This window comes from Pelecanus crispus, chromosome 1, assembly GCF_030463565.1.
Source record: "Pelecanus crispus isolate bPelCri1 chromosome 1, bPelCri1.pri, whole genome shotgun sequence".
Classification (NCBI taxonomy): domain Eukaryota; kingdom Metazoa; phylum Chordata; class Aves; order Pelecaniformes; family Pelecanidae; genus Pelecanus; species Pelecanus crispus.
Window position 1 is genome coordinate 160,164,687 of NC_134643.1, and position 17,164 is coordinate 160,181,850.

Here is a 17,164-nt window from a genome sequence, read left to right on the forward strand (position 1 = left end):
AGTATATAAGAAGCAGGAGAAAGTTAAACTGTTCTTTTATTTGCATGTCTCCCCAAATTAAACCCCACATCTTCCCCATCCAAACAACTGAAAGAAGTTGCTCTGCTACCTGTAATGCCACTCCCTACCAGTCTGCACTGGTGCCATAGCTCTGCTGAATTGCCATTGCCAAAAACAGGACCCCTTGGGCTTTGGATTAAGATGCAGGTAGGAGAATTGCCAGATGAGTGCTGTGAGGGACAGGCAGAATATTAACACGGAGGTAAGAAACGAGTATGTAAAAAAAGGGCGTACTTCACAGGATGACAGGCAACTTTTTCATTCTATTCTTCTACACTGACTACTGCTCCCACAGAAGCAATTCCAGCACAATTGTTTTTTTCCCCACTTCCAGTCTATAAATGGATCTTCTGAAACCTGAAGTCTTAGATGACAACACTATTCTTTCCAAACAAAGCAGCTGTATACTTAATCAGTAAAAACATTACTTCTTGCTGCAATTAAGAGCAAATAAAAGCTGCTGACTTCTGATGTATGCAATGATACCCACAGCACTATGTATATTTCTTAAATATACATAGAAAGGAAAAAAATAGGCAAAAAAGCAAAAAAAAAAAGATTATCCATTTTATATCTGCACACACACACACACTACTGTGCAAGTGCAAATGTTTCCCCAACCATTTCTTGTCACATTATCCTTGGAAATAATCAACAGATCAGTTGAGACATTTAAACAGCAATCATCTCATTTAATTTTGTTTGGAACAACAGTATGTCTTCAGAATTTTGAACACATTCATTTCCTTTTATCCAATTAAACATACTTACGACTGTAGGGCTATAAGATAGATTAATATTAATAAAAAATTATGTAATAGTAGCTAATTCATGAAATTGACAATTTTATCACCTTGGAGACCTACAGTTCATCAAGACAGAAAACAAAATGAAGGGGTTTTGCTGTTACTTCAAAAGTTTCTACAGTTTAATACAAGGGCCATATTCCCATTTTAAAGTACATACGAATACAAAGTAGCTGGATTTTTTCAAGGTGATAATAGTAAGTGAATGCATATTAGGAAAATCCATGAACTAAGTTTGCGACTGCGTTTTGAGACTTCTCAACTGTCAGCATAAAGTGCTTTTGCTTGGCAGCAAGACAGGCGCAGAGCACTATGGGTAGCAGTAACAGTGATTAATACTGCAAATTTAAACAGTTTTAGTGAACAAGGAGTAAGGTATAATGTCCACTCTTCTAGTTCCTGACAACAGCAAAACCAGACAAGTACTTCAGGATCATTATACTGTGTTCCAAGGATCCCCAAATTAAATCGGTATTCAACAGCGCAAAAACTGTGCAAACTGGAACAAATGCAACAGCATTTTCTCCCTCCTTGTGTAAATGGAACACATGCTGGTGGACTCCCCTGCTTTGTGCAATGTTTTACTTACAATACAGAGGAACTCCACATGGCAACCTTGATTTGGATTAAAGGAAGTAGGACCCCAGAGGCACGTTACACGTTTTCAATAAGCTAGGTATTGATCTGAGAAACTAAAAATGGCTTTAAGCAACACAAAGATCTGAGAACAATTTCTCCTGAAATTATGAGATGGGATTAAAATTTGTAATTAATACTAAAAACAACTAGTGGCAATAAAACAGAAGAAATTTTTATAGGTCTAGGTTACTTTTCCATAGCAGAAGTCTTTTTTGAACAGAACAAGACAAAAATACACTCCTCCAAAATTATGACTTGTTCTTCATTCTTCCTCACTACTTACCAGCTTCTTGAAATTTATCAAAAAGCATACTGATCAACTGTGTATTCGCTTCAGACACCTCTCATTCACTGGTGAAGGTTTTGTGCAATTTTAAACCATGACAAATAGCCACTTTTGGTTTTGTGGGTTTGGTCGGTTGGGTGGGGTTTTTTTTAAATACTGACAGAATTATAGTCTCTAACTATGGACCTTGGCGCCCAATACTTAAACACTCAGCACTAATATTAAGCCAGAAAACAGGTTATTATTTCTTCCAGGTCCAGCTTGTTACTTGCAAAGGCCTGAGAATGTACACCTCTCTTCTTTCCCAAATTACCTAATTTGTGTTTTAGTTAGCCATTTCAGTAGTTTCTAACTTACTTGAATTTAGTGTTTGACGTGTTTTGGCACTTGTGCAATATGCTTCAATGACTTTAAGAATTTGAGCATCTTCTTCTAAAGCAGCTGTACCTAGAATCAATGGGAAAAATAGAATTTTAACCATGGTTACGCTTAACATAGAAAAGCTTTTGTAAATCTCTGGTTCAGTTGAGACCAAAGTTCAGCCTAATCAACCCTTTAGAATTCTCTTAATGATCCCATTTTAAAAATCAAACTTCAATGAGCAAAAATAACAGTTTAAAAAGACAAATACTATTTTGAAATGCTTGGGAAAAACCCCAAGTCAGAGTAATTACCCGTACATTCAGCAATTTTTCTGAGCATCTGAAGTTGCACAGAACATGTTTTGAAGCGTGATCACTCCTGGTTCTAAATCAAACAGCCATTAAACTGAAAAAAACTGTATACCCTAGTTATTATATACAAATTATTTCATTACTTAATGAAAGAAATTAAGGAACAGAATATTAATTCACAGAAATCTTGAAAACTTTTGCGTTTTGTATATATGTATCAGATTTACCCCTTTTAACAGCATACTATTAAAAATTAGACTCAAAATTAACATCGTAAGTATGTCAGTACAATTTCAGTCCAATGTGCAGTTGGAAAGATGACACTATCATGTAAGTATATCTGTGAAAAGTGGAGTAATTAAACTTCTCAGACTTCAAAGTAGAAAAAGCACTACTGGGGGGAAAAAAAAAAAAAGATTAAACTATTCAAGCTTAACACGGCAAAATTTTCCTAAAGGTAGAGATCCACAGCAAGTCTTATCCTTGGGGAATTCAGTAAAAATGCTGTCAAACTGTTCACTTGCAACGGAGTGAAATTCCGGTCAAACTGAAATCTAGACGTACCTCTACTATTAGTTTAGATGGAACCACAAGTCTCAATGTAGGGCAAGATGATTTGTTGTTTTAAAATAAATTTTTCCTGTTTTCCTCTCACAAAGGTCGAGGAAAAAACTAGTCTCAAAAGATTTTCTGCTGCATGAATCTGAACTGCCTTCAACACCAAAATGTAGTAGTATTCTCTGTCAGCCAATGCATCCTGTTAGTTTTTGTGACTTATTATCACCAGAACAAAGCCAACTGTCCAAACATTTGCAGGATGAGCTGACAAGCTAACTGTTGAAGAAATTATCTTGACCCAATATAGTTTCCCCACAGTTTCAGAGACGCAGGTACTCCAAAGTACAGGTTATTTCTCTTTCAAGGCAGGAAAAATAATTGGATTTTGTTGTGGTTAGAATGCAGCACTGTATTACTGCAGTAGCAGGACAAGTATTTCACTTCTGAAATTAGTATTGTGAGGACACTTAGTTTAAATACCTTACTTATTTCAGTTTGGCTGTTATAATGCTTATTTGACATAGCAGTTCTCAAAACATAGCCCATAGGTCCCTGGGATTCCAGAGAAGATAAGTGATAAAACCCAAACTTATTTATCAATAAGCTTTAAGTTCGACATATGTTCCTCAGTGGAAAACTTTTACAGCTCCACAAGCTGGAAGAGGTTGAAGGAGCACTAACATAGAACAGAAGCTTCTAATTACTGACACAAAAGGGCTGGGGGGGGCAGGGGGGGGGGCGACGACACGGACGGACAAATACCAGGAATCAGGAAGTATTTCTGTAAGTAACACTCTAAGTTAAAGCCACCAAAAATCCCTTTTATTGAAAGTTGTCTCCTACATACAGAATACTGAAAGGTGTTAATTTAATCAGGAATAATACAATGTATTTGCAAGCTACAGAGCCCCTCCTTCCCCCCCAAAAAAACCCTCATCTCCTCTAAGTGTTCTTTAGTCATTTCTAAATCTGCAAGTTGACAGCCTTACCACTGTCATTGTAACTACTGAATCTCCATCCTCCAACATCTGAAAAGATACTGTATTGCAGTACTTTTATTTTTCCTAAACAGGTATCTTCCTGTAAGGAGATAAAACATCCTGAACTAAAACGTCCACTTGCACATCCATGAACACAGGATTGTTCTATTCACCACCTTAACCTGTGCCATATGAAATTCACATCACACTCAGAAGGACCTCTACCTTAGACAAGCCAACAGTGCCCTGAGGAAAAGCTTTTTCTCTCCAATCCCACATAAACCAGTGAGACACAATGTTCACAATAACACACTTCATGCACTGAACACTCAAGGCACAATCTCTATCTGAAAAAGCCCATGAGCAAAGGACAGACACAGAGAAGCAAAAGTTGCGGTAAAAAGAATCTGGCCTTCATATTAAATACCCTGTCTTTTATTGATACAAGTAATTAGAATTATTCATTCACACAGATTTATAAGGAGGAATTAGAGTGACACTGACAACTAAATGACTATTGTGTTTGCTTGATGACACCAATGTTCCTTCCACCCCAAATTACGCCAACGTTGAGATTTTGACCCTTCTGTTTTTCTATACATTCATCAGTCTCTCTCGGTTCAGTGCTGTTCTTGTGACTTCAAGCAGTCTAAAGCTCTGCAATTTATCCGGACACAGACACTGGCAAATGACCTTATTCTAGGAGATCAGAGCAGACTGTTGGATCTTGGAAAGAGTGACCGTGGAAGCAACTAGCCTTCGAACCAGCAGCAATACCCAGCTTTCCAACACCCAGCTCGGCAGAAGCTCCTATCAGGATGGATTTAAGAACATAGCTACTAAGTATCCTGCAAAAGCGAGATAGTATCTTCAAATTGTTGTTTACAGAATTAAAAGACAGGTTTAATTTACTGAACTTTACATGGCTCTACAGTCAACCTCACTCCCCTCTCCAGCAAACAGAAATAGGCGCTGCACAAGCATACATCTGCTGTAGTCAATAGTAAGACTCTAGAAAGCAACTAATCCCATTGTGACATAAGCACCTAAGGTAAATAAACCCACCATCCTCTGGAGATACCTAACCCCTCTCCCCTGGCCGGAGAGAGGAAACCAGATGACTTGCTTACACTGTACATTTATCTTTCACAGAATTTAAACTTATATGAATTCCAACCCTATGTGTTATGCAGACATTTGTTCAAGTCTCTCTTACTTTTTCTCAGTGCAAACTCTTCATCTGACGGCTTCCGTTCTGGCTTGCGTTTGGGAAGCAGCTTTTTCATGGTTTTAGGGCTTTTACTGAGATCCTGTGTGGGGAAAATAAAAATAAGAAGAGTAGAGTTTCTCTACAATATTTCAAAAGTTTAACTTTTAAGATGTATGCAGCAGTTACTAACTAAGGATCTTTTAACAGCACCAAAATTCAGTTGACTAATTTTTTTGGCACATCTGATTTGCCTGAACTGGCTGATTTCCTCTCTACCCTTCCTCCAACTATACACAAAGTCAGATATTTTATCTGTTCTATTAACAGAAATATACAGAAAAGTTGCTGCAAAAGCATGCAGGCTGTTTGGGAGCTAGAGCGAAGGGAAGAGGCAGGCATACATTAACACAGGTTTTTTTCCCTTAACTTTCAAAGAGACAACCCATTTCACTTGTCTACTTAGAAGCAGGTAAAAAAGGTCCTAACATGGAAGCTTGGCAGGTGGTATACTCTTCAAAGCCAGAATTTGTAAATGTTTAGGTCTGTTCTTTTAAAGCTCTACAGCAAAAAAAAAAAAAAAAAAAAAAAGGAAAAAAAAAGCAACAAATAAAGCATTTCTGCTCAAAACGTGGTCATGCTAATTTACAGGAACAATGCTAGGTTACAGGAACAAAAGGAATATACTGGTCTACCCCTTACCTTAAGTACACAAGACATCCTCTATAAAAATACAGAACAAGAAAGTAAAAAGGTGAATAAGCAGGACAGACCAAAGAAGATGAAGATAGGTTTTGAACATCATTCTATGCTAAACACTGTAAAGATGACTGAAATTTTACCACATTGGAGAATTTAGTGCCCTACACATGAAAACATGAAAGGAATTTAACTTAAATTACAAGATGAGTATATAGTACAGAAAAAACAGAAGAGCCTCTTGTAGCAACTAAGCCTAAATACTAACCTTCCAATTGCAGATCACCTATCACTTTTTCCCTGTTGTTTAGGGGATTTACATAAGAAAAAGAGAAAAAAGTCACACAGACAGAGTCACCACAAAAAAAAACCAAAAAACCAAACCACAAACCACACAGCCAGGCCACACTGGGGCACCGTGCTTAGGCTACAGTTTAAGAAACTGCAATTTACATGTCCGCAAAATAAAATTTTTCTGTCAACATCTCACACTTACAGAATAAAACATTCTTAGGCATAACTGCATGATTCTTTCTGGGCCCTGTTGCTTCACGCTAAATTAGTATCATATCATGAGAACACATAACAAAGATACTGAGACAGGAGATATCACCAAGCCACAGAGCATCCAATATTCTCCTCCTTACATACAAGCAGACTTCCAACACAAATCTAACATTTTCTTACTATTTACGAAACCACACAAGATGTAGTGGCAGGACAAATTAACCTACCGCCACCATCTTTTTGTGGTTAAAACCACCACATTTTATTTCTCCTTGAACAGAGTCCCATTTCATACCATATGCTAATTAAAAAGTACAACAGCATCTTAAGATCTAAGTTTTGGGGTTTTTTTTTTTTTTTTTGCTAATAGTAACATTAGCCATCAGATTCTTTTCAGTACAAAAACATTACATATATTTTGACAGTTACCATACTGTTTTTTTTTTTTTTTTTTAATATGCTATTGTTACCTAGTAACAGTGGTAAATACTGAGGAACCAAGAGTCAATTATACCCACAGCTGTTTACAATTATTTCATACAGCACTTAGAAGCACCATAAGATCCCTTACCCTAGACACTTTGCAGTGCACTTAGCAAATAGCTTACTTTGCAATAAGCCTGGATGATCAACATAGCAAAGGAATTGCTAGTTTGAAATAATAATAAAAAAATCTTATTAACTGGATAAAGAGTGGAAATAAGTGGAAGCACTTGGGGGAGGTGGGGGAAGCCTCTCCTAACAAGACTTAGTATTTTCTGAGCTGTAAGACTAAATGCCTGCTTGAAATAAACAGCATTCACTAGTCCATTACCATTCATTCAGCACTGGCTGTTAAAACATCTTTATATAAAAAGATGCACAAAATGTAAAATGGTGGTGTGTAAAAAAGGAAGTTAAACTTCCCATTGTAGGCCTCCTACAGAGTCATACTTCTTGGCTGCTGCATCTCACCTCTTTATAACAAAGAGCCGCTGAAGGCCGTAATGGAGGCGCAGGCCGTAAGCAGCTCAGACTCCAAGGCTTAGGGGTTTTCGGAGGTTCCAGAGGTCCCCAGTTTATCGTGGTATGTGGAGTCCCATGATGTGACGGATGAGGGAGAGTGTGGTACGCAGGAGTCAGTGGTATTGGCTTGCTGTCTGAATGCTTGCTGGAGGGTGTTACTGGATGGGAAGGAAGCTGTCAAAGACACAAGGTGACGGGAAGGGAAAACCAGCATATTATTGTAATAAAGACAAAATATCATAAAGGATTGGTGAAATAGTCTCACCTGCTATCTAGTGCTTCTGTTTATTACAGCTGGCCTTTGAAAACTTTGACACTAAATTATTATTTGAAAAAATGGAGCTTGAAGAAATTTTAATTGTCTACCACAGACAGAGCACGCACTACAGAAAGAACAGCTACAAGGAGCCCTGCTCCCACTTCTCTCACCGCTAAGGACAGACCTAAATTTAGATCCATTGATAGCCAACAACTCAAATGCAGAGCCCAAAAGAAGGTACTTAAGGAAACTGTTTCTCCACAGCCTGTCAAGTACATTACCAGATCAAGCCTACTGTTCTAAGGATACTTAAAAGATTGTGACATATTACCTGGTCAAAATAGAAGAAGTAATGATAATGAGTTTTCTTTTACCCCATTAAACTATTACACCAAGATCTAAGCATTTTATTCTTTGCTCACACAATTAAAAACAGAATGATATTTTGACCCATTAAACTACAGTCACAACATTCAGTTCTTGTTACTAATAGCTAACAAAAAAAAGCTTTACATGGTGGTATATTTGCCAGATAACCTAATTCTCCATACACTGCTCAATCCAGAAGCTATTTCTTACCGTGTGAGATGGCACAGAGTGAGGTTTAATGGTGGGATTCCCAACAGTTGTGACTTTGGTTTGCTTCTGCAGGTGGTCCACCCATTCATGCAAATCTTGTTGGTTGTTACAAGACACTAGTATCCTTTCAATCATATTTCCTAGGTGACAGAAAACAGAGTATGTAGGAAACCACAGAAAAACAACTTAGTCAAATCTGACATGATTATAAATACATGCGTTTCCTAAAACATTATATCCCCCAAGTACTACGCAAAAATTTTAACGTGTATTTTCAGTACAACAGCATCTCACTTTTCCAGGTTGTAACAGACATTTCCCCATGTATTTGCTCCTGTGCCAAACATAGAATTCTACCTTTTTTAGATCAGCTCTGAGCAACCTGATCTAGTTAAAGACGTCCCTGCTCACTGCATGGGGGTTGTGCTAGATGACCTCTAAAGGTCCCTTCCAAACTAAAGCATTCTGTGATTCTATGATTTTTTTTCCCCACCTCTAATAATTAAACATAACCTTTAGCAATAAGAAATAGATGCAGGAGACAGGCTCATCTAGTAGCCTTATGCTTCTCCATCTTCCCCAGGAAAGCCAGCATATAGCCTAAAATGTCATTCTTGAGTCTATAAGCTACAATATAGGAAAAGTTATAAAATACAGTTCACTGATCTTCTCTCAGAAAAAGGTATAAAGTTGGTCTGAATCTAGTACTTAAAGCTCAGGCAAAAGTCCTGAGCAAAAGCTCCATTTTAACCCACCACACTCCTCATCTGAGGTCAGCTGCATAGCTATTATCTCAGGATAACATGCACCGTCAACAGCTTTTTCACTGTGCCTCATAGCACTGATGTGTGATACTGCCTGCCACTTGAGAGGGTCAAAATTACTTCACTTAAATGCAACCTGCTTGGAAGTAGAATTGATCCAGGAAATGAACGAAGGTATGAAGCCCCACCATGTCGACCCTGCTCCCACTGTCTTTTAAATCCCCCAAGGAAGTAAGGTACATGCTGAAATTAATGACTTAACAGACAGAAATTACACAAAGTAAACACATCAGCAACCATCATTAGCAGAGATGCTCCAGGCCTCTCAGGAAAGAGGTGGACCATTTCTAGAAGAAAGCTCTTGCTTAAAGCTCTTCCAGAGTCTCTGGAATTTCTTTTCTTCCAGTGAGTAGCATACTTTGAACTGCTTCATTATAAAGGACCCTCTCCAAGGCTGCTGCCTCCATTCATTACAATACAGAAATTTGGGGATGCATCCCATGCAGACAGTTTGTGAACTGCTTAACACAAGCAGTAAGAAGCTGCTTTCAAGTGAGACTCTGGGTAGCTGCCTTACAAAATTTGTATAATCACAGGTCGGTTGAGCCTGGAAGGGACCTCTGTAGGTCATCCACTCCCCTGCTCAAGCACAGACACCCAAAGCCAGTTGCCCAGGACCATGGCCAGACAGCTTTTGAGTATCTCCAAGGACAGAGATCTCTCCAGGCAACTTGTGCCAGTGCTTGGTCACCCTCACAATGAATAAGTTTTTCCCTCAGTTCAGACAGAACATTTGATGTTTGAAATGGCATATCCTGGAAAAAGTAATAAATAAAAATATTTACGGTCAATACCTGATATTTCAAATGCATTTTTATGGTTTTCACTGTCTTCTAGCTTTGTGATAGTCATTCCTGTCATTGGCAGTTTTCCCTTAAAAAAAAAAAAAAAAGCAGTAACACTGAAGTTAAATCCATAACACACGAAAACATTACCAAGTAAAGAATATATAAACTTAAAGCTCTGAACAAAGACATACACAGTAAACTGGCAAACACACACACACACTGATGGGTTTAAAAAAAATTTGAAAATCTACACAAACACCTTGTAATGGAAGTTTTTAAGACATCAAACTTCTGTAAATGACACCTGTGACTTCAATGAGTCTTTTTGATACCTATGCAGGCTATGAAATCCATACAAATGTAACAGTGGTCACTCATCATAGCCTTAGTTCTTGGAACCAAGACCTTCAGGGTCATCCATATTACATGATTAGAGGCAATGGTGACTCTTCTTCAAGCACATTTGTTTGCAAACTGTTTGATTAGCTCTCAAAATAAGGTTTGTGGTACAAGTAGATTTAGAAAGGAAGATTTCACTAAACAAATGCATCAATTACATACTGGAGATTTTTGTCTCTAATAACCCTGCTACTAAATTCACTCACAAATATTTGAGGGAAGAAAACAAAAGCGGTAAAAACACCTTTAAATTTGTAAATTTTCAGAAGAACATATTAATTTTGCAGAAGATAATATCTCATTTTAAACCCAGTCAAGCTGGAAAAAAAATGTCAGTTAAGGATAACTTTCTGACCCCTTAGAAGCACAGAAGAATAAATACGACTGAATATTGTCAGGATGAAAGGGTTTACCAAAAATGCAACTTTATTATTAAAGTTCTTTAAGACAGATCCTGTATTCTCCTGCACAGAAACACTATTCAGTACATGCTGGCAAAAGTGCAAATACTATGTACTGTGGAATTTTGGCTCCAATGGAGGGAAAAAACCCCACAATTATTTTTTTTTTTTTCTCCTTTCCTAATGACTACAGAATGGACAAAGGTTTCTTAGAAGCATGGAAATTAAAAATCACTTGATATTCTGTCTGCACACAGCATGCTCAAGCCCAAGATGCCAAAGAGAAAGGAAGAAGTGTTTTGCAACAGCTTCCCCACTGAAGGAAACATGGTGGCATCACACACTACAATGCAGCCTAAAATTCTCCCTTGTGTTTTTCCACGTTTGCTGGTTCATGAATAACACAGCATACAGCCACAATGAAAGAGAGGTGCAATAACTGCTGGCACAGGTGAAGAGGGAATATAGGGATACACCAAGCAGAAGACTGGTGAAAGAGAACAAAGATCCCCTGAGCTAAATGCAGAGAAAAAGTACTAAGTCAGCAAAACAAGAGAAAATGGAACTGAACTCATGAATTATTTATATTCCCTTTCTTTCAACAAAATTGTGAAGCCATCTTGTAAAGTATGGTTTGAGCCCCTTGTAACTTCAGTTTACCACTGCTAAAAGTTCTCCCAATTAGCTCATGTGGCAGATATCAGCACTACTAACAAGAACATCTGAAGCCTGCTGATAACTGGAACATTCAGAAATATAGGGAGGGTGTAGTGTATGATGCAGACTCCAGTGGCACCATTTCCCTGGGAATGACAGAGAGCTGCATCATCTTCTGCCCATATCCATCCCAGTTCTGAGACAAGAACCTTGGAAGAACAGTCCAGGTGGCTCACATTATGCAATCCAGACACAAACAGTGATGAAATAATTTTGCCTTGCTGTAAACACATAGTCATCAGTATCTGAGAAGTTCTCACTGTTGGGAAAATCACGTGAGAGGTTATGAGGAAATTAAGTTTTGCATTCAGGGGGTTGGATGGCAAACACTAAGAAAAGGCTGTGGCCATATTGAGCAGAAGCTGAAGACAAATGCACAGCAAATTGCTTTTTTACTGAACAATGCTGTGCACCTGGAGGACAAAGTGGGAGAGAGAAGGAAGAAATGTGACATACAAAAGGAGAGCAAAATTAAGCCTCACAGATTCATTGATAATTTCATATTGTTTGTTTGTTAACACACTAAATTTCCAGTCAGCTGTCTTTGTAATCAGTACACAAGAATCTTCCTTCGTCAAGAATTCTGGATGTGCCACTTGAGCTACCGAGCTCACCTGCCTTTTCTAATGTCTTTTTCCCACCCATATTGGAATAAAGCACTGGCCAAAAATTCTGAAGAGCAGCACGAAGCTAAGAGAAACTTGATCGTGCGTTCGAACCATCTAATGCAACACAGTCTCAGACAAATCCAGCTACTACCATGGCAAGTAAGAGATGAATCCAAACATGAATTTTGGAATTTAATTGCTCTTTAGAAAGTCACACCACCCATGACTGGATGTAGCCGATCACGTAGGAACCCTGAATGATGAAGCTTCAGCATTCCTTCACAGCAGGCAAACCACTGCTCAGGAGAAAGGAACAAACTGCTCAAGAGCCTGATTTACAGAAGTACTTACAGCAGGTGAAGGCTCAGGCTCCTTTTAGAACTTTTGGTGTTTTACTGTGACATCTGGAAACCACAGAACAATACTTGAAGAACATTTATAAAGATTTCAGAAACTCACGAACTGCGCACTTGCTTTAGTTTCACCTCTCAGGGGTCTTTGGAATGACAAAATGCAAGTGCCTCTGTGAAACATGTCCTACAGCTACAGGGGATCCAACCCAATCACCACTGATCCTCCTGCACTATAGCAGAGTTGCTTTATTTCTGTAGTGGGGGAACAGGCAAGACATATTGAGCTGGGAAACTTGCTAGAGAGCTCAAAGACCATGTCTACCAGCAGCAAGTAGTAGACTTGTGCAGTGAAACACCTGGTGCTAAGGACCTGAAGGCCACATGGTATGCATTTTGGGGGGTGCTACACTGGGCCAGCTCTAGGCTGGGGCCATGGAGTGAATGCCAATCCATGTTATTTGATCTGCCCCAGCAACTGTAGCAGATCCAGTGCACTTTTGGAGTACGCCTTCCAGTTCAGCTTCATCCAGAGGGAGTCCAGTCTGAGCCCTGAGACTATGTCTACACTGTGACTCAAATATTGGTAAACAGGGAAAATTAGCAGATTCATTTCAAAAGTGCTCTGCTGATTCAAAGATAAAACACTAATGTAGACACACCTAAAGGAATAGATGGTAGCACAGCCTAACTCACACCAATGCAAGCTTAGGAGTGCTGTATAGTTTTGGTAAGACTCAAGCAGCAGTCGGAAGAGCACTAACAAACCTGTACAACAGCATCATTTTCCTATGTAGCTTTAAAAAGCTACCCATACTTCCTCTCATAAGCTAGTACTAACAAGGTAAAAAACCCCTTGCTGATAGTCACAGCTGCAAAAACCATACCCAGGCTTCTAGCCCAGATTTTTATAAAACAGATGACCAGTTGTTACTGCAGAAATTACCTTTTATCTTTATAAATGCAGAAGTTTAATAGTACTTCCAAGTTTTCTATGAAATACCATTTAGAAAATTGCCACCCCACCAACACATTTATACACATATGTACATGTATTACCTTACCTGATAGATAAACCCACTCATTCTCGGGCTGGCAGACAACATTAGCAAAATGTTAGGGAAGAGAAGAAGATACCTTTCATTCTTTTCCTTATCAAAAAAAGAAAATGAAAAAGTAAATACAACATCACAGGCCCCCTCCCCCCCTTTTCTGTTTTATATTATGAAAAGCTACCATGAATGTTACAACTCCATAATTACTCCACAAATATTTGCTCCCAGCACAATTAATTCTCCATAGAATTTTAAAAGAAAAAGAAGGAGGGAAAAAAAAAAAGAAAAAAGGTCAGAATTATTTGATTTTCTATTTGAAAAACTCTAGTAATACACGCCTATACTTCTTCCTGGAGAGTACAGTCTAGTATTTTAAAACAGAAATTGTACAGTTTGGGTGAAATACTGACTTTGTTTAATATGTTAACAACTGTTTTGCCGATTTCAGAAAAACCAAAATTACACATTGGATATATATTTTTAATATAATTTAGATGGATGCTGTTACTGTAATGTCAAGACCATGTTCTCTCAAATTGGAGAGATCAGATTTTTGCATTATGTTGGATTATGCCCCAAAGTAGAAAAAGAAGATAAAAGGAAAGTAATAATGCTTATATTCGCAACACCACCACTCATTACTTTGTTCTGGTTTGAATTTGCTGGTTTTACTTATGAAGTTGTCCTTTGTTTTTTGTTTTGGGGGTATTGTTACGGAAGGAGGTGGCGGCTTACTCTTAATCTACTGCTATAGACAAACAATGAAAGAGAGAAGCATTAAGGTATGTTTTAATTTTAATGACAAAACAAATATATCCATTGACAAAGCCACAGTCTCAATTTCAAGCATCTTGGCAAAACAATACAAGTCCTCACCAAGTTTAAATATTTCTACCTTTTTTTCAGTAAACCTTTATAAATGTTGATAACCATTTTTAAAAAAAGTCAAAACAAAACCTAATTGCTTTCACACAAATGAAGCTGTTCTGTATCTAGTCAAAAAACCATAATGCTATGCAGAAACTTTTAAAAGTCCATTACATTTGACATTTTAGCTCATGATTAGAGTGGAGGGTGGGGTGGTGTTTTGTTCTGTTTTTAAGACAAGGAGAGACATGGCTGCAGAAGATGCACTATCAGCTCTACTGAATCTTTTTTATTTATTTTAACACCTAACAAAGTATCTGAGAGAAAAATATCAGGTGACAAATTCTGAAATACTCACATAAACACTTTTCTCTTTCTTGATATTTATGGACATCTTTGTTCTAAGGGAGGAAACTGACTGAATGAGGTTGCAATTCAAAAGCCCCCACCAAATTCAAAGCTTCATTGATTTTACAGGGGAAAAACTGACAGTAAAAACATGTCAGTAATCTGTATAACATTTCCTTTCTGTTACCACTTGCTTTTAAGATTATTTTAACATTATTTCTGGTAGGACAACCTTTTCTTTGTGCATTTTGTTTGTTTGGTTTTAAAAAAAAAAAAATCACCCCAGACTTCGCAGTGTCACCTTTGACTTCCTAATATCTCCTCTCCTCTTTCTCCAAACCCACTTGATTCTTAAGCTTGTATTTCAAAATTTACTATTTGAGCAAAGTGCCCAAAACAGTGAGGAAAAGTATGCCTCAGACACCTTATAACATAAAACTTTCAAGTTTTGTAATTTAAAACACACCATAGTAACTGCTATGCAATATGATCCTGTAATGTAACTACACATGGAAAATCCTGTTTCATTATGCACTTTGAAAACCGTCCTGTAAAATCATGTTGCAATGTTTATAACTGCCATATTTGGTTACTTTTCAGTAAATTTTGCAGATGAGACCATCTATCTTCAAGGAAATTTATTTCACGTTTTCTAATAAAAGCCTTAAATCAGTAGAGAAAGAATTTAGTGTAGGTTAGTATCTCTGAAGCATTCTGCTTATTTTTGCTGCATAATGATTATAATTAATTTTATTCAAAATGGAAAGAAAGACCAACAGTAAAGATGAGGACATTACCTCACTTCCAGCACACTGAATCATGACCTGGGACATGTAAATCACATTGCCGAGTGTTTTAATATCCTCTCCCTCCCAACAACGGATAGCTTCTGTCAGTATTTGTAGTTCGAGTTCTTTCCGTTTCCGTACTTCTTGACATTGTGCCTAACAAACATAGGGGGGGAAAAAAACCACCCATCTCTTTCAACTCTATCAATTTGGAGCAGGTTAAGGGTAGAAATACCAGTACAGTTGTATTTACTGTTGTGTTTGTAGTACACAGAAGACAGCACCTAACTTGAAGCACTTTCATTTACATGACTATTACCAATAGTCATAGCTCTGTTTCTCAAATTTCTCCTTTCTTTACATTTTAAATTTTTGTACTTCCAACCAAGAATGGCTAGGCTCTGCAGAAGAGTAACACAGCTGTCACGAATACACATGACTATAAACTAAGCATCTTTCTTTACTAAAAAGAGCCACACCAATTGTGCAAACTGAGTGTGTATAACCTGGTGTCCCTGTTTTTATGAAATGTCTCCAACCTGCTCTACTAGCTGTACTCCCATTCATTTGAAATTTTCTCAACAAGAATTGTTTCCTCTTGTTTGTAAAGCACCCAACAGAACGGAATCCCCAAACTTCTGAACACAGATAACACTAAATTTCTGCTTTAAAAAAATAAAATAAAAAAAAAATAGAAAATGTGAGGTTACCACCAGCACACACTCCTAACAGGAAACAAAATATGCAGTTCACTGTAACTGAGATTGCATTAAATATATGCTTATTGCAGTTGACTTTTACAAAATAAAAGACAGTAACAGACAGCTCATCTGTTCGAATTAGCTTCCTACTCCAATTATTACTGTAAGTTTCATATCTACTGAACTTCACTAGCACTTTCCCCTTCATCCTCTCTCCCGCAACTCCAACACCATTACCCTAGAAGGAATGCACTTTAGAAAAAACCTCAGAAGATATACTCAATTGTTGTAAAGAAGCCCTTCTTCAGGATACTAGTTATGCTAGCAGCAGTAGAAAGGGAGACAAAGCACAAGTGAGAGAACAGACCAAGAGGTGCAGAACGTTTGCGTGGCTCTTACATCAATAGTCTATTTGCTATAACTCCCCAGTAAATTACCATCCTTAGCTCTGCCCACAAACAGCATCAATTTCCAGGCTTTCAAAAATTTCTTACACAAACATTTACAAAAAAAAGCTTCATTTTTTTTAAGCAATAAAGGTGGATGACATTAGAAAACATTCTACTTAAAAATATATCATATATTTTTTTATCACTCTTACAGAAAGATTTTTGAAGGCAGTCATGGATTTCTGAATATCTGGACGATCCGGATGATAATCCTAAAAACAACGGAGAAAACATACAATAAAAACTTTAGTTCTAGTACAATTAATAAAAAATTTTTAGAGCCTTAACTAAAAATGAACAAACAATTCTGTAAAATAGAAGCTGTAGGTCTATCTGCTCTCTTCTCACAGCCTTCTTATTCTTATATCAAACACTGGTGGCTTGTAGTAAAATTGAAGAGTCACTTGTAACATTCCTACTTATGCTTAAAATAGAGCCAAGAAAGTTTTACAAGACCTAGTGGACAAGGGATTTTGAAATCCTAACAGTGAAGTGTTTATTTTAAAGATTTTTATTTGGCATGTTAGGTTTGTCACAAACTAGGTTCCTTACAGACTAGTATGCTCCATTGTCACTGACTGACAAACGAAATTGTGTGACAAGACAAAGA

The 17,164-nt window shown here is 37.5% G+C and overlaps 1 protein-coding gene across 5 annotated transcripts in view; it reads right to left on the reverse strand.

The window, feature by feature from the left end:
• The window catches only part of ARHGEF7 (Rho guanine nucleotide exchange factor 7), a 125,147-nt gene that overhangs the window by 13,908 nt on the left and 94,075 nt on the right, over positions 1–17,164 (reverse strand). For all 5 annotated transcript variants that reach the window (XM_075704720.1, XM_075704715.1, XM_075704744.1 and 2 more), the window contains 8 exons: positions 16,707–16,766; positions 15,414–15,560; positions 13,411–13,497; positions 9,878–9,956; positions 8,260–8,399; positions 7,371–7,595; positions 5,220–5,313; positions 2,149–2,238 (listed from right to left, as the gene is read on the reverse strand). In XM_075704720.1, the coding sequence (XP_075560835.1) occupies positions 2,149–2,238; positions 5,220–5,313; positions 7,371–7,595; positions 8,260–8,399; positions 9,878–9,956; positions 13,411–13,497; positions 15,414–15,560; positions 16,707–16,766 (922 nt within the window). The remainder of the gene's footprint in view (positions 1–2,148; positions 2,239–5,219; positions 5,314–7,370; positions 7,596–8,259; positions 8,400–9,877; positions 9,957–13,410; positions 13,498–15,413; positions 15,561–16,706; positions 16,767–17,164) is intronic.